General features: G+C 53.2%; 5 protein-coding genes across 5 annotated transcripts; 2 read left to right on the top strand and 3 right to left on the bottom strand.

The window, feature by feature from the left end:
• Window positions 1–1,608: 1,608 nt before the first annotated feature.
• On the bottom strand, window positions 1,609–3,981 carry MYCGRDRAFT_20761 (uncharacterized protein; the record flags this gene model as incomplete). Its single annotated transcript, XM_003854527.1, has 1 exon — window positions 1,609–3,981. A coding segment is annotated over one exon (2,373 nt), but the record flags the coding sequence as incomplete, so codon positions are not given.
• Window positions 3,982–5,589: 1,608 nt separating this feature from the next.
• On the top strand, window positions 5,590–6,744 carry MYCGRDRAFT_69411 (uncharacterized protein; the record flags this gene model as incomplete). Its single annotated transcript, XM_003853643.1, has 3 exons — window positions 5,590–6,358; window positions 6,412–6,585; window positions 6,637–6,744. The coding sequence occupies 3 exons, from the start codon at window positions 5,654–5,656 to the stop codon at window positions 6,742–6,744; spliced, it is 987 nt and encodes a 328-aa protein (XP_003853691.1).
• A 301-nt stretch (window positions 6,745–7,045) lies between these two features.
• Window positions 7,046–9,378, bottom strand: MYCGRDRAFT_38337 (uncharacterized protein; the record flags this gene model as incomplete). Its single annotated transcript, XM_003854526.1, has 4 exons — window positions 7,046–7,164; window positions 7,246–8,092; window positions 8,149–8,763; window positions 8,908–9,378. 4 exons carry the CDS (start codon window positions 9,376–9,378, stop codon window positions 7,046–7,048), a joined length of 2,052 nt encoding a protein of 683 aa, XP_003854574.1.
• Window positions 9,379–10,807: 1,429 nt separating this feature from the next.
• Window positions 10,808–13,020, bottom strand: MYCGRDRAFT_108464 (uncharacterized protein; the record flags this gene model as incomplete). The annotated part of the gene is made up of 4 exons (XM_003854525.1): window positions 10,808–11,706; window positions 11,763–12,216; window positions 12,271–12,773; window positions 12,912–13,020. The coding sequence occupies 4 exons, from the start codon at window positions 13,018–13,020 to the stop codon at window positions 10,808–10,810; spliced, it is 1,965 nt and encodes a 654-aa protein (XP_003854573.1).
• Window positions 13,021–13,249: 229 nt separating this feature from the next.
• On the top strand, window positions 13,250–15,798 carry MYCGRDRAFT_85032 (uncharacterized protein; the record flags this gene model as incomplete). The annotated part of the gene is made up of 2 exons (XM_003853644.1): window positions 13,250–13,286; window positions 13,388–15,798. The coding sequence occupies 2 exons, from the start codon at window positions 13,250–13,252 to the stop codon at window positions 15,796–15,798; spliced, it is 2,448 nt and encodes an 815-aa protein (XP_003853692.1).
• Window positions 15,799–17,005: the final 1,207 nt, after the last annotated feature.

Genomic DNA, 17,005 nt, shown 5'->3' on the forward strand with positions numbered 1-17,005 from the left:
CATAGAAAATCGAGTTACAAGCGGGAGTATGTAAATCGAGTTTGCGGACAGCATGCGGGCCGGCTTAGAGGGTGGCAGAGACCGGTATTTAGCGACCTCGTTCCCGGTATTTATCATTTCCCGACGGGTGCCTGCAGCATGCACACGCGGCATCTCGCACGACCGTTCCGTCGGGTCCTTGACGCGGTGTGTCTCGATGTGTGCAACTTGCGCCGGTAGACCGCTGTTGTGTAACTTCAGGTCGCAGGTTACACCCGCATCTGGCATCTGGAGGAAAGCGAGATGATCATCAATGGGTCGATTCCGCCTATTCCGTCTGGACGAAGTGAGGGAGAGTTTCAGAAACGCTGTCTGCTCTGATCATCACTCTTGGTAACGTGGACCTGGAATCTCGTCTATGGATCGGGGCAATCGAGACCCGGTACACTGCACGGAACACCGGCCGCGGAGGAGTCGCACTGCAACAGATCATCGAACAAAGGCCTTGCTTGTTTGTCAATGCCCGGTCACCGCCTGTCGAACAATGTGCGTCCTTTGATTTCACAAGTCCGATGATCGAGTTTCGAATAATTCGGCGCGGACACCGAGAAATGACAGATTCGATGCCATCTCGGGAACGGGTTCCTGCAGCTGGTGGCTTTCGGGTGTGCCAGAGAGGTGGTCACTTGTGATAGCTGCACGAGCTATGTTGGACGTTGGCTGTCTGGACGACTTGCAATACGGCGGGACTGTTGTCGCGGCCATGCGTTCAAAGTGAGAGAAAGAGTGTGACAAATTTGCCGAAGCACATATCAATCAACCGAGGAGCACAACCCGGGAGTCTGCGCATAAATCATCTGTCCACTGTCGAAGCAGTGTAGTCTTCTGATCGTTTCATCATCCATAGAATCGCAATCAAGACGCAATGTTTACAACCGGCCACCACGGTTCGGGCACGTGCATGCATGTAATTGCATTGCATTCAACCCGTCGGCAGTCTTTGTCAACGTCGAGCTGTCCCAAGCGATACGTGACAACGTTCTCTTCTCCCCACGACGGCAGGGCACCTCCTCCACTCTGCGGAACGTGGGATGTGGAATGGCGATGTCGATTACCGTGCATCGAAGCCGTACATATCGCAGAGACAAGGATGCAATGTACGAATCCCGAACAAGGACAACCAGTATCGCTTTTCCCACATGGATGGCGGATCGATTCAGCCGAGCAGGAGGGCTGAAACGCAAAATTTGCCGTAGAAGAGCAACGAGCTTCTTTGAGGCAGCTCAGTATCAAGAGAACTACTTGAGCGGATCGACACACGCCTTGATGACGAACAATTGGCCGCAAGCTAGATCCTGGATTGTTCTGGGTCAGCTGCAGCTGCACACGCATATGCAGCCATGTGCGCAAGCGACCTCGAATTATGTTGGCAAGGCTTTCGAGATATTCGATCCACTTCAATGTATGTGGGATTCGACCTTGAATGTATCGATTGTTACAATGCTGTGCTGTACAGGTCGATGCCAGAGTGCATCATTCGTATGCACTCAGTCCACGACTTCGACTTCGATCCCGGCTCGGGTCCAGAATTTCATCTCTGATTAATCTTCTTCCACTGCCCGCATACTCGTTTAGTACCGACCACAAATCCTTCTTGGTGACCAAGCCAGCCAATCTACCTTGATCCGCGAACACAACGAATCTCAAACCCAGCTTCTGAAACATTTCGTTCGTGAGCATGAGACTGCTTCTCGAGTTGAGGGTGATCGGAGTCTGGTCCATCCACGGACGAAGATCGAGAGTCGTGGTCGGGTCGGCAAAGGCTTCATGCTGGAAGAAGCACTGCGTGCTGCCGGGTAAAGAGCGAGAAGAGGAGTCGAGGGCGAAGGTGAGCTCGGTGCGAGATATGTATCCTAGTAGCGTGACTTCGGCGGTGGTCACGACTGGAAATCCCCGATAGGGATGCTCACGCAGAAGGTCTCTGAGCGAATCGATGGTATGGTCCGTGGCAGTGATGCAGACCAGATCCTCTGCGCGGGTCATGACCTCCGAGACTGGTATGTCTGGCACTGGCGAATCGTCTTTGTTATCCAGAAACGGATACTGCTGAAAGTGGATCCACGACTCGTAAATTCCTGCTTTGCCAAAGGCGTCGCCGACCCATTTGCTCAACATGACCGCGATCATGATGGGGAGCACATAAGTGAGGGCGCCGGTGAGCTCAAACATGATGACGATGATCGAGACCGTCATTCGCGTCGCACCTGCGAGAGCAGATGCGGCTCCGACCACTGCGTATGTCCCAGGTGTGACGCAGGGTACGTCGGGCTCGCAGCTGGTGAATGCACTGAAGTTTGGATGCTCACGTTGCCACACTTCAACGATAAGTCCCACCACGCGGCCATAGAGTGCTCCAACAGCCATGGATGGCAGCAATATTCCAGCTGGAATTTGAAGACCAAAGGTGACGGTCGCTAGTAAGAATCCGAGCACGGCAGACACCAGCAGAACGAGGATGACGCCAGTATTTGCTACGCCGGACTTGCACAGTCCGAGGAAGTCGTCTGTAATATCTCTGCACTCAGCGAAGAGGTACTCCACTAGTTCGCTAGACTGTGCTCGTAGGAACGTGATCGGAAAGCTAATGAGCGCTGTGATAAGAGCCACGAGTATGACTTCCCGGATGGGACTTGACCGGAAGGGGTTGCTCGATGAGTTCCGCCAGCTGGCCACACGCATGTTCAATTTGATAAACATCGCACCATAAAGCCCGCCCATGATTCCGAGCACTGCAAACGGGAAGATCTCGAACGCGTGCCAGCCGCTGTGATATGTGACTTGGTATAGCACCAGTTGGCCGGTTCTGAAGGGATCGTATGCTTGTAGAGTGACTGCAGCCACCATGGCACAGACGAAAGAGGCCCACATCGTCTTATCCGGAAAGTAATAGCTGAGCTGCTCCAAGGAGAACAGCACTCCTCCGATCGGGGCTCCAAAGGCAACTGAAATTCCGCTAGCGGCTGCAGCAGACAGAACCTCACGCTTCCTCGCCTCGTTGTCGTTGATTCCAGGAAACAACTTCATGAACAAATTGGCGCAACAGCATGCCACATGCACCAGCGGACCTTCCTTTCCCAACCACATACCCGAAGCCACTGCTAGACACAATCCCAAGCTTTTCACCAGCAATGTCCAACCGCCCAAGAACCTTTTGATTACAACACCTCCAAGCATCGTCTTGATCTCCGGTATCCCGCTCTGTTTCGCATATACAGAGAACCGCACGACCAGCGTGCTCGCTGCCGCCGCAAACAGCACCGAGAATAGGACAAATATTATGTATCCCACGATGTATCCTCCGCCCTTGTTGCCGATCCCCATGAGCCCACCCCAGGTATTCCAACCAGGACATTGTGCATAAGACTCCGTACCCCAACAACAGAACACTTTGTTGAGATAGAAGCCTCCTCCACCTTCTCCGTCCACATCTCTGCACACTCCGGTTTTCAAATCTCCCAGCCAATCGCTAGCCACATCAATGCCTGCCGCAATGCTTCCCACCGCAACACCAGTCGCGATCAATACCCACCAGACTTGACTCGCGTCTATGAGCAGGCGCAATTGTCCGATGATCCCGGTAGAGCTGGCGTGGAGCTGCCTTAGTCGTGTCCGCTCTTTGCTGTACTCGTAGATCCAGTCGATAGCTGTCAAGTTGTCGTATCCTACTCTTCTCCCCGGCCCTTCCACATACCAATCCAATGATCTAGGGTCTTTCGGCGCATAATCGGTGTCGTAAGAGGAATTATTGGCCGCCTGATTGCGGCGACGAGGCGATGTATTCGTATCTGAGGCGGGTGTTGACGGCGGTCGGAACGGACTTGGTAGAAATCGGGAGGCGAGGGAGGGTTTCTGCGGTTTTGCTATGCGCTTGAAGGAGATGCTGTCGAGAGCACCGTCGCCGCTTAGGGGATCTTCGGACGTGAGGAGCTCGTCATCGTCGTCGCTACCGCGCTCACTTCGGCTGGAGGATGCGATGGGCGTAGCTGGACCGGCTAGATGTGATGACGAAGAGCTGGACATGGAGCATTGGTTCGCGAGCCTCCAGTTACCGGAAGCTCATAATTATGGAGATGTAGAAGGCCAGGAGACGTTCAAGCTTGCATGTGATCGCGCTGTCGCCCGCGATGATTGGCTCACGCTGGAAGGGCGCTACCTTAGATTATGCGCGCTGTCCGCATTTGTTTCGCTTCAACTCACGGCTGAGGGGCATGAAATGTGAAGAGAGTGAAAAATGAATGCTCGGAACTGCCCCTGAGATGTGTGTTGGCTATGGACAACGTGCTCGTATTCTGAATCGATCGGTCTCGAATTGGCGAAGCGACAAAGACATCGTCCGCCGGATCGAGGCATTGCATTCGAGTGCCTGCCATGACTGCCGTCACTCTTGAGGCTTCCTGTTGCTCTTGTTACATCATCGAACTCCTTCACGTCGCCCGGGACGGCAAAACCGAAGCAGACGAGGGACTCCAACCCAAGTATTCGCAAGTTGTTCTCAAGAAAGAGCGAGTTGCATCAGCCGTGAATCGATTCCACTCATGCATATTACTGAGCTCACGGACTTGATAGATGATCCTCGTCCGCGATGTCCACAGATGTAGACTAGCCAGAATGAGATTATTTGGGGTGGAGGGCAGGGAGGAAAGGTACAATAGACAGTTTAACGGCGGCCTGGAAGCATAGTTGGGACTGCTCATTCAAGAATAAGACTTCTCCAATGAATTAGCCTAATGCTCAACTATTTTGTTCGACCTAGGTCACGGATAGATTGAAGAATTACCTGGCAGCCCACGCTCAGTGGGCAGCTATGCGGTCGTGTTAGGGGGGGACTGTTGCTCCTCAATCAAGCCAAGGTATATATGTGAGGCGACTGGCTCCGACTCCTATCTGGCAGGGGGTTATACCCAAGATTTCAGGCTTCAGTGGTTTAGTGGTAAAATTAGCCGTTGCCAAAGGCGTCTTAGGACGTCCTCAGTGTCGGCTAGCCCCGTGTTCGATTCACGGCTGATGCATCTCTTCTTCTCTATCGAAGACAGTTGCGACTTTCCTGGGTTCAATCCTCCAGGGTGCCTTTCTTTTGTGCTTTTTGACCACGGCCTCTTCTTGCAATGCAACCTGAGCGACAAAGCGGCCTCTGAGTTGATCGTGCGGAGTGCACGGTTTGAGAAAATGGTCATGAGAAGCTGCAATAACAGCGAATTTTTGAGTGTTGGCCAAAAGCCGCTTTAGGAAGGTGCGTGGTGAATGAATTTGCTCGCCGCCAAGAACTACCCAATCGAGCTGCCCAGACTTTACTTTAACACAGTGTCTCTGCTCTACAAGTTCGGCGCGTGAAGCCTTTTCCTCTACCAACGATTGCCGTATAGAAAGTAAGGTAATCTTAACCATGGTAAGGTACTCAACATCGAAAGCTGTACGGGGCTTGCGGGGCGTACGGAGCTTCAAACGGACATTTAGATCCTCCGGAGCCCGACGTAATGTCGTCACGATCCTGCCTTTGCAGTCCTTCCGATGGTCGAGCTCGACGACAACGGGAGACTTCTACTTATAGGCCTGTCGGGCTCTTCGTCTTTTTCTTTCACAACGAGGATCCTCCCACCACCAGCACAAGTCCACCATGACGTCCCTCCTCAAAGGCCTCCTGCATGCAACAAACTTCCGCAACCCTTTCCTCCGCACTTTGATTCCATCCATTGGTTTGGCGTACGGCCTCCAATTTGCCTTCGCCGTTCCCTCCATTGCCCTCCAGACCGAACGCGTATACGATCTCTCTGGCTCCTTGACGTATATCTCCTGCGTGGCGCTCTCCCTTTACCTCCCGACTCTCCGCGCCCGCTTCGCGTCCCTGCCAGGCACTCTCGCTCCAGCATGGCCTAGCCTCCTCCAAAGTCTCGTCAGCAAAGGCGGCGCCAACACCTGGAACTGGCGACAAGTCGTCCTCAGCGCGGCGGTGACATTCTGGGCTGCTCGACTGGGAAGCTTCCTTTTCGCTCGCATCACGGCGGAAGATGGCAAGGATAGTCGGTTCGACAGCATTCGTGGTACACCCTCCAAGTTCATCGTCGCCTTCTTCGCGCAGGCCACCTGGGTTTCACTCTGCTTGATGCCAGTGCTCGCGATCAACAGCATTCCTGCTGCGACGCTTGCTGCTCTCCCATTGGTCACGATTACCGACATCGTAGGTCTGTTGCTGTATGTGGGAGGCATTACATTCGAGGCCACGGCCGATAAGCAGAAGAGCCAGTGGATGAAGGAGAAGAAAGAGAAGAAGCACAGCGAGGACTTTCTGACGCGCGGACTGTGGAGCAAGAGCAGACATCCTGTAAGTGGACAATGGGCACACAATGACAGCCCTGGCTAATAGGAACTCTCTAGAACTACTTCGGCGAGAGCACCCTGTGGACAGGAATTGCGACTACTGCCGCGGGTGTGATGTTGAGCACAGTGGGCCAGACTGGAATGGGTCTCAGCGGCAGCGCTGTTGCCAGAGGTGGAGCACTTGCGATGGCTGCCGTCAGCCCGGCATTTGTCACATTCCTTCTTCTCAAGGTATGATCTTTCAAGTATGTGTTCAGACGTCATAACTGACCTTGAGTCCAGGTATCTGGTGTACCCATGAGCGAGACGAAGTACGACAAGCGTTACGGCGATCGCAAGGACTATCGGCAGTGGAAGAAGAACACTCCCATGTTCATCCCGAAGTTGTAGACTGGCATCTGGGAGCGATTGGCTTCAGGTGGAGTTGCGGCGTGTACTCCTCGAACACAGATGAATAACATATATGGCATGACATGACGACCTACTCTCTTGCAACCCATCTCCAGATATCCATGTTGTAAAGCATTGCATTTCGCGAATCTTTCCGAACAGATATCTAGCATCCTAGCATCTCAATTTCGGTTTCGCGAAGGCCGGAATCAGAGATCTCGCTGCGGACCGCACTTGTCTCCTGATCTGGAGTCGCCCGTTCTCTTGCAACGGCCCCAAGACACAAGGTAGCCAACCACTCTCACGGCAGACTATTGAACAGCTGGGACAGCTTTGGATAGTTTGGTGTTCCCAATCCAGTCACAGGATCCCAGCCCGGTACTGCCTGGAACCCACTAGAACCACATCCCGGATTCGACCCTAAGAGACGAGCTTGAAGTCAGCGAGACCACCTCTACGAGCATGTCTTCGCCTCCAGCGGACCGCCTATCATGCACTTACCATTTACGATATCATTCATCGCCCACGGATTCGCATAGAGCACGGGATTGATGAAACCCACAGGGCCCTTGCCGCACTTCGTCCTCTCCTGGTTGATCAACGTGATCAGACTGGCCCAGATGGGCGCAGAGATGGATGCGCCGTAAGTCTTGGTAGGTTCCAGCTCTTGAGATATCAGAAAGTTGCAGCCATTGGCAGAGACATCGGGATAGCCGCGACCGACGCGATTATAGAGGCCGCCGTGCTCTCCAAGGTTCGTGATAGCGGTCGCGTTGTAGGTGGCGGTATAGTATGGCAGGCCCGGGTCGTGGTTGGAGAAGTAAGATGCCACCGCGGACTGTTGATATTGTGGTACGGCGAAGTAATTTGAGAATCCGCCCGCAGAAGAGGTGGGGTCGTATCCGCCGCCGTACTCGCCAGTCTCGATGTGCAAGGCTGACTCCTTATCCAGGACCGTCTGATCGTCGTACAGGCGCGTGGCGCCGACATTGGTGACGTACGGGCAGGTCGGGAAGGAGGGACTGAAAACGGTCTGATTCTTGCCCAGACATCCATTGTAACTCGCGACGCCGTCGTCTCCCGACGCCCAGAAGAAGGTCACGCCTTGTAGGCCTAGCTTGAGCAGTTCGTTGCATTGACGCTTGGTGTAGTTCAAGGGGAAGTCGTACTCGCCAGGGCCGTAGCTGATACTGATCACTCGGGTCGGCTTGTACGTGCCGCACATCAGCTTTCCTTTATATCCACCATCTGGGTCAGGATCTGGATAGATCGCATCATAGCCATCTGTATTGCCGGTGACACCGTAAGCGGAGTATGTACAATATGAACCGTCTAGGGCATCAAGGAACTTGTCTCGTGTCAGCTTGGACCTCTACTTCCATCCTGCTTCATTGTCATTCTCACCGTATTATAGAAGCCATTTGTGAACACTTGTACATCATCGTCAACCTGATACAGCGTGATCTTTTGCGGATAGGTCAGAGCGTACGCTATACCCAGGTCGATGGTTGACTCGGACCGGTGGGCCAGATCGATCAGTGGGACCGGTGCTTGACCTCCGTCAACTGATTTGAGGTCCGGACGTGTACCATTTGGGACATGCTTGGCCCACTGCGTGTAGAAGAGATCCAGGTCTTCTTGGTTATATGCATCACTATCCTCGAATATGCCGAGACTGTCAATATCGGAAACGTCAATCGGAGCATCGGGAATACCGTAGAGAGCTTTTATGCAAGCAGGCGTAACGTTTCGTCCACAGTCTTGAAGGTCCGCAGGCAATGCAGGATGATAGGGCGGCTCCCACTGATCCGGGACAGGCTCGGGCTGTCTTGCACGCAATGGTTCGTTGGCTTCACCGTCTTGACCATGCCAACTGGACTCTTGCGGCGTTCGCTTAGTCCGTTTGACGTCTTGCTTGACCCTGGTGAATGAAGGAGAAAGTACCACTCCTGGGGTAACGTAGTCGATGTGATGGGCAAGGTGTTCTGGGACGTAATAGTGATCGCATCCGATTTTGACCTACAACACTTGTCAGCGTCTTATCTGAGCACTGCTCGATCACTGATCAGAGTCTGCAAAAGTCCAAGATGGTTGATCGTGGGTCCAAAGAGCGAAAGCTGATCAAGTGCCACGCAAGAGATGCCGGAGATGCCTGCAATTCACCTTTGCACTGCTTGTATCACTTTGGTGGTTGTGCTCATGGTAGTGGGTCTTGAAAAGCTCTTCCGCTTGCGATGCAGGAATATCAAAAGCAAGCCAGCCCTTGTTGTCAGAATGCACGACATTGCCAACACCGGCGTTATTGAGCCAAGCCACGACATCCTGAACTGCTTGATCTTCGGGCGCGAACATCTCGTGCACCTCGTCCGCCGTCCAATGGTTGCCGTAGTTTGGCGAGCCGGGATGACTGACGGCCATCAAATAACCCTCGGCGGTCTCTAGGTTGGACTGCATAAGACCGATTCGCATGGGGAGGAGTGCATCTTTGTCAACACGATTTCCTTGTCGCCACTGCCTTGACGTGGTACTTCTCCGTTCGTGTATGACATGATTTATCTCCCGAGTTGGTGCTGCATCGCAACGAGCGTTCAAAGCCGTAACGGCATATATTGCAAATATATTCCGGATGTGCATAATGAGCTTGTCGAGAAGGAGTCGTGATGAGGCTGGTAGAAGAATACTGAAACTGCCAGATTAGCAGCATTCGCAAGCTTTAAACATCTGTTTTCAATACGCATCGTTTGTCTGGGAAGCCTTGTTCTCCCCCGATGAGTAGAATTTTTTATGCAGGGCTTCAACGCCATCGCTTCAAGTGGTGTGGACTTTGACTTTGTTAGAGGCTCGTATGTCGAAGTCGCCATCTCTGGTCCTTTTAATGCTTATCGTTCGGCTAGGAAGCCTTGTTCTCTCACGATAAGTAGTATCTTTTATGCAGGGCTTCAAAGCCATCGCTTCAAGCGGTGTGGGCTTTGACTTTGTTAGAGGCTCGTATTTCGAAGTCGCCATCTCTGGTCCTTTCAATGCTCATCGTTCGGCTAGGAAGCCTTGTTCTCTCACGATAAGTAGTATCTTTCATGCCGGGTCTCGACGCCGTCGCTTCAAGTAATGTCGGCTCGTATGTCGAAGTCGCCATTTCTGGCCCTTTCAATGCTCATCGTTCGGCTGAGAAGCCTTGTTCTCTCACGATAAGTAGAATATTTCATGCAGGGCTTCGACGCCATCGCTTCAAGCGGTGTGGGCTTTGATGTCGTTGAAGGCTCGTATGTCGAAGTCGTGATCGCTAGAGCTTGTACGCCTTACCATGGCCAGCGTTCTCTTGGTCCACTTCGTGACTTCGTCACGGCCAGAAGGTCTGAGCTCAAAGCCAGGATCAGGGAGTGGCCGCGCCCATGTTTTCAGACGCTGTACCGATGACGGGTGGCTCTGTTCAAGGCGGCATGGGTGGAAGGTCAGCAAGCGAGCTCTCATGACCAAGACAACGTTGTCGTAGGAAAGAACAAGCCCCGAATGGTTCCGTTCCAGTCAAGCAACGCTCTGGATGGTGAAGTGGCTGCTCATGCACTCATTGAGTTCAGGAACGGATTTGCCTTCGCCGGGGGTTCAAGCAAGCAATCGCGCCAGGCACGCGCCGATGATCAGCCATAGGAACATTGCAAGGCCTAAGTTCGAACCAGGTACCTCGTATCGCGCCAATGATCGTTGATGTGATGTCGATGCGTTCGGAGTCCGTTGCGAGGAACCTGAGTGCAATCACTCCCGGTGGCGTGTAGTTACTGTCCACGGATCGGCGGTTGGATTCCGAATGATGGCCATGTGGGCAACGCTGGCGACACCCACCTTGTATCGCGACTCACATTATGCTGAGGCTGCCGACGCTTTGCGCGATACATGCTCGACGGATGCATTGACACTAATAAGACTTCAATAATTAGCCATGCCATGTCATGAAGGATTGCAGAATGAGGTGCTTCATTTCGTTGACAGTACACAGAGTAACCCTGCGTACCCACAACAAACCTCTTTAAATGCAATGCTCATGCCAAAGCTCTTCTTCCATCGTGTCTTAAAAGGTCGTCTGCGCCAACCGACTAGCAGCATTCCTCGCATCAATTCTGTCATCATCATCGTCCTCCGCCAACTTGCCCAAACTGCTTGCACCGCTCGTAGCACGTTTTCTGCCTTCTGCTACGGCAGCACCATCCTCACCGAGTCCAGCTTCACCTTCCTCTGGCACGGCTCCGGGTACACCGCCCGCAAAGCTACCGCTGATGCTACGGTTCAGGCCATCCGGCCGCCTTGGTACACCGGACCATGCATCACCCTTTGGCCCTTGACTAGACGCCATACTAGAGCGTTTGACAACAGGGTGCGCCTCACGACCGAGACGACTCAGTCCGCCAGAAGCATCAACGTTGCGTATATCTGGGCGGACTTGTTCCAGATTTGCTAACGTCCGGCGCTCGGCCTCGATTTGACGGATAACATATTCGCGGATGCTGCTGCGCATGTCGCCGGACGTTCGGGCGAACCACTTACGTTTCTCTATCAAGAGATTCTGGGTGACACGCTGCGTCTTTTGCTGGAGATAGTTCTCGTGGCTCTTCGCTTCGTCCAGAGCGGATATGGCTTCGTCGACCTTGTCACGCTTCACACTGGAACTGGCTTTGAGTCGGTCTGCGGCGTTGAGCTTGCTTCTAGTCGCTTGCTGGGCCTGCGTGAGCTCCCGGAGGAGAATGTGACGATTCGTCAAGGTCTCCTTGACGATGAAGGCATCGCTGCTGTGGAAAGCCAATGGATCGGAAAGAGTCGTCGCTTCTGCCGTGCCCTGTGCAGAGTGGAAATCACCAGTATTCTGAATGACCTTGCCGAGCTTTCGGTAGGCATTCGAAAGGCCAGGATGCATTTCTTGCGTGGACAAAGTGGAAACTCTGTTGCCAAAGTCTGATTCTGCGAGGCCAAGTGCTAGGTTGATGTCAGCGCGTGTAGTTCTGTTCGCTTGCTCCAGCCTCTCCGCTCACCTCGCCTGAACTTCACAACCCTATCAACTTTCTGCTGGCTGTCCATAGATCCCAGGTAAAACGCCTTCACAATAGGTCTGCTCTCCAATAACTCGGGTGTGTCATCCGGCGGAGGTGCGAACTGCTTCAGCACCTTTCTCCTCATGCCTGTTGCTGGTTGCCGCTTTCTTACCACCGGACTGTATCCAAAATCGCTTTCGACAAAGAACACCATCTCTTCGTCCCTCATAAGAACGTCGTTGGAGCATACAACATTGAGCCATCTCTGTATCGCTGCTTTGGTCCGAACCTCATCCTCCTCAGTTCCCATGCCAGCACTGCTTGCTGCCGGTGGCACAGCAGGTACCAGCGCTTCCGGATTCGAGGCCTGGAGATGAGCGGCCAGCTTCTGAAATTCACCATGCGTGCGGCGGATGTCGCGGAATTGGGTCGTTCGGAACTTGGGCAAATTGGTCTGGTCGTTCAGTCAGTACTTCGTCTCTTCTTCGTACTATCTTGCTGTACGCACGTGCACGTCAAATCTCAATATGAGGTCCTTCTTGCCAGTCCTCTCGAGACCTGTAAGCTTAGCCTGAAGCTTGTACTGCGGCATGTGTTGTCTTTGCTGCGGAGCCATTGTCGTATTGTGATATCTTGCTGCTGAAGCTGGTCTTCGGTTCTCCTCGCCTGGCCCTTGTGACTGCTGTTGCTCGTCCTGCTGTTGCTGCTGCTGCCTCTCTGGTGACCACCCTCCTGCATGCTCATCACCACTTTCGTTGTTGGGAACTTGAACAGCCGGAGCTGGCAGTTCCTCCCTCGATATTTCACCACCGAAGCTATTCCTGCTGGCATCCGGTGACGATGCCCACGGTGACGATCCGGTCGGATACTCCATGGTCGGAGTGCTGCCTACTTCGCGGTAGGATCCCTCGTAAAATGCGCGCTCCGACTGGCGGCGCTGGAATCGAAGATTGCCGGGATGAGAAGGAACTTTGGCCTTGCTGTTAGTGCTTGAACTTGCTTCGTTCATATCTGCATGGTCGTTGCTACCGCCAGCATGGGCAGGCATGACTTGGCGGACGAGAAGCGCGAGCTTCCGAGCTCGCTGACGGATCCAGCCGCAGAGCCACCATCATGTCGGACACCAGGCAGAAAACACTTCCCACTCACCTTCATCATCCTCTCCTCGCCCATTTCTCATAATCGCATCGGCTCTTGCAAGCAGCCATTGGCGTCGTGTAGCTGGGTTATGGTCTTTCGCGGGCTGCGGAGACAGCATTGTGTGCGTTGGAGAAAGCCCATCCGACCCATCAACAGCAACAGGTCATTTTCGACTGCATCACATTGGCGCCATGCACACGCCGACCAGGATGCTGCCGTCTCCGTTATCTCTCGGACACGCAATATTGGCATTATAGCACATATTGATGCAGTAGGTGACATCGTGGAAACGAGAATCGACAAATGTTCTTACGAAAGGGTAGGGCAAGACTACGACGACAGAGCGAATGCTGTTCTACTCTGGCTTCACTCGTAGAATAGGAGGTATGTCAACGTTTCAATTACATTCTTCCCTACTCTTTTCAAGACCGAATTATCAAAGGCTATGCGAAAGGTATTTGGTCGAACTCATCTAACTTTCGCAGACGTCGACGAAGGCAGCACTGTGACAGACTTTCTTCCCGCAGAGAGGGCAAGAGGGATTACCATCCAGTCTGCTGCAATCTCGTTCTCATGGCCGCCGTCCGGTGACAGCAAGCCACAGCCATTCGCGCCAGGCTCGCCGAGATCATCCTTGCCGCACAGCATCAACCTGATCGACACCCCTGGACACGCAGACTTCACCTTTGAGGTACTTCGATCTTTACGGGTTCTTGATGGTGCTGTCTGCATTCTTGACGGTGTCGCTGGAGTCGAGGCGCAGACGGAAAAGGTCTGGACTCAAGCATCGGCATACGCTATCCCCAGAATCATCTTCGTCAACAAGCTCGATCGAGACGGAGCCGCTTTCGGTCGCACCGTGAAAGAAATCGGTGCTAGGCTTGGTGCGTGGCCCGCAGTATGTGGAATCCCATGGTGGACCGCCGACGGTCGATTGCAGGGAATTGGCGACGTTGTCGGACTGCGAGGTTTGAGGTATGCTGAAGGCGGCGATGGCAAAGACATCCAAGTCTTCGATCTCGAAAAGCTTCAGACCGAGGACGTAAAGCTCTCAGCGCAGCTCAGGGAAGCTCGGATTGCCCTGGTGGAGAGATTGTCAGAGCACGATGATGAAATGGTAGAGAAGTACCTCGAAGCTGACGAGGATCATCTTTCGATACCTGCAAACGACATAAAGGAGTCTTTGAGGTGTTGTGTCCTGCAGCATCCACAGCAAGTGGTGCCAGTCTACGCCGGTGCCAGCTTCCGCAACGTTGGAGTACAGCCACTGTTGGACGCGGTCGTGGACCTGTTGCCGTCTCCTGAAGAGCGACCTGATCCGACGATAAGTCTGGGAACCAACACGAAAGGGACGCTCGGATCGTTCCTGTCCGGGAACTTGTCTTCCGTGGGCCCAAAGTTGGATGGCAAGGATAAAGGCAAGGCAGTCAGCAAGCAAAAAGCCAACTTGGCCGTGCAAAAGCTTGAAGCATGCGCTTTGGCATTCAAGGTTGTCGCTGATGCCAAACGAGGCGTGCTGGTCTATGTTCGAGTATATTCTGGAACAATCAACCGGAGTACCGCTCTGTGGAACACGAATCTGCAAAATGCCGAACGAGCACAGAGATTGCTCAAGATGTACGCCAATGAGGCTGTCGAGATTGAGTCTATCTCAGCGGGTCAGATCGGCGTGATACCAGGTCTCAAGTTCGCAAGAACAGGTGACACCCTCATCACGTACGGTGCCTACAACCCGAAGACTGGACCGCCACCGCCCGTCAACAGCCTGCAGCTGAAACCGATAGATGTTCCCCCGCCGGTCTTCTTCGTCAGCGTTGAACCCAACAGTTTATCGGAAGAGAAGCACATCAAGGAGTCACTTGATCTCTTACTACGAGAGGATCCGAGTCTACACGTTTCCGTGGATGAGGAAAGCGGTCAGACTCATCTAGCTGGCATGGGCGAACTGCATCTCGAAATCGCCCGAGATCGGCTCATCTCCGATCTGAAAGCCAAGGCCAGAATCGGTAGCATTGAGATTGGTTACAGAGAAGCAGTGACAACCGGGAGCAGTGAGATCACAGAAGTGTTCGACCGGGAAGTGGGAGGTAAAAGCAGCAAAGCCGCCTGTCAGGTTTCGGTCGAGCCGGCACAAGACGACGAGGCCGCAAGTGGAGAACAGATCCATGTGATGAAGTTGCATGACAGCAATCAGCTTGTTGTTCATACACCTACACTGCATGCAGATGGAAGCTCCCTCCATCCCGAGCAGCCACGCCTTCCGGACCATCTACCGATACAAGTCGTGCTCCAAGCGCTGAACAATGGGGTCTCAGCTGCCATGGCTCGAGGGCCCACTCACGGCTATGCGGTGCATTCAACGAAGCTGAACATAACATTCGATCCAGCACAGCACATATTCTCCTCCACAACTCCGGCGGCGCTATCATCAGCCGCCCGTCTTGCGGTCCAGAAAGCTTTGAAGGATAGTGCTCAGTCCAGCGACATGATCATGATGGAGCCGGTGATGCTCGTCACAATTAGCGTTGACGAGGACAGCTTGGGCTCTGTCGTCCATGACATCTCATCGGCTCGTGGTGGCAGTGTTGTCTCACTCGGCGCAGACGAGAACGACAGCTCGAACCAGACAACCATTGACACAAGGAAGATATACGCACCGCCTGATCCTTTCGATGGTGGTATTGCTGCGACGGATACCGGCATGTCTGGTCGCGGTAGCCAGATGCGCCAGATTGTTGCGAGAGTGCCTTTGAAAGAGATGGTGGGCTATCTGAAGCACCTCAGATCATTGACTGGTGGGCGAGGGACGTTCACAATGGTTGTCGACCAGTTCGAGCGAATGTCTGGACAGCGGCAGAAGGCTGTGTTGAACGAGATGCGAGGAGACTATGCGTGAGCTCCTGTAACAGCAAGTACCTGTACCAAAATGTCGTCGTTGACCAGCATGTTTGACCTGATCCAGCTCGACCTTTGCCAGGCCCTCCTAGTAGGCTATTCAGCATGATGTATTGATCATGCATAGGCACGTTGCACTTCAGGCTCTCAATGCCGTTCACACTCAGCACAGGTCAGTCGGCAACCATCGGCAAATGCAGCTTGAAATGCCATGGTGAGTGAAACCCGAAAATGCAATTTTTTGATCGCATAACGTCCTATGCACGACCGCATCGATTTGTAGGTCTTTTCGCCTGTGCTTTACAGCCTGAGCCCGACTGCAAAGGCGATGTGGACGCCTGACGTCCAAAAATCAAGCACGCGATGCAAAACAATAGGTCCCGCCGGGTCTCGAACCCGGGACCTCGTCCGTGTGAAGGACGCGTCATACCGCTAGACCACAGGACCGTACCATTTTGGGCATCAGTACTCTTAAGCTCAGCCCAATTGGCGGAAGCTCACTCGAGCAATAGCAATATAATTCTCAACCCAAATGATCGAAAGAATCCGGGCATGAACGCAGACAACCGTTGAGGTCAATTGTAAGCGGACAGAAGGTTGCTCCCGCTGTTTCTCTGCCACAGGATCTGCTTATGGCCTCGTTTGAATGGAGAATGCAAACGCGATGCCGGATTCCATTTTTGTGAGATTCGCTATTTTGTCTTCGGGTTTGACTACGCTTCTCAATGTCTCTCAGGGTGGTCTACAGTCTTTTGTCGCCATCGACTGGATCCCTTCGACTTCAATCCAAGCTAATGGGCCACTTCTTCTGATCCTCCTCTTTCGAACGAGATGCCAATAAGTCTTTTCTGGATCGACTATTGACGATGCATTGCAATGCCTTGTGAAAGTGGTGACTCCTTTTGCCGTCAGCTTGAAAATTCTCAGAATTGATCCGGGCGATGCGTTCGACGTCCAATCCTTTCTGACAAGTCATCATTCTGTCCCACTGCTGCCTTACGACCTTCCAGCGATCTCCAGCTCTTGCATCGTTGTCGAGACCGATACATTCATCGTTGGGCGACTTCGATCTTGCCGTTGCAGAGTACAAACAAAGCCGTTCCTTCACACTTCCACTTCCGATGCGGGACGCGAGGATGGCCAACAACATATCGAAAACGAGGACTCCTGCGACGCTCTACTGAGCTTGCAGATGTCGTTACGAAATC

The sequence above is a fragment of the Zymoseptoria tritici genome, chromosome 3, assembly GCF_000219625.1.
Source record: "Zymoseptoria tritici IPO323 chromosome 3, whole genome shotgun sequence".
Taxonomy (NCBI): Eukaryota; Fungi; Ascomycota; class Dothideomycetes; order Mycosphaerellales; family Mycosphaerellaceae; genus Zymoseptoria; species Zymoseptoria tritici.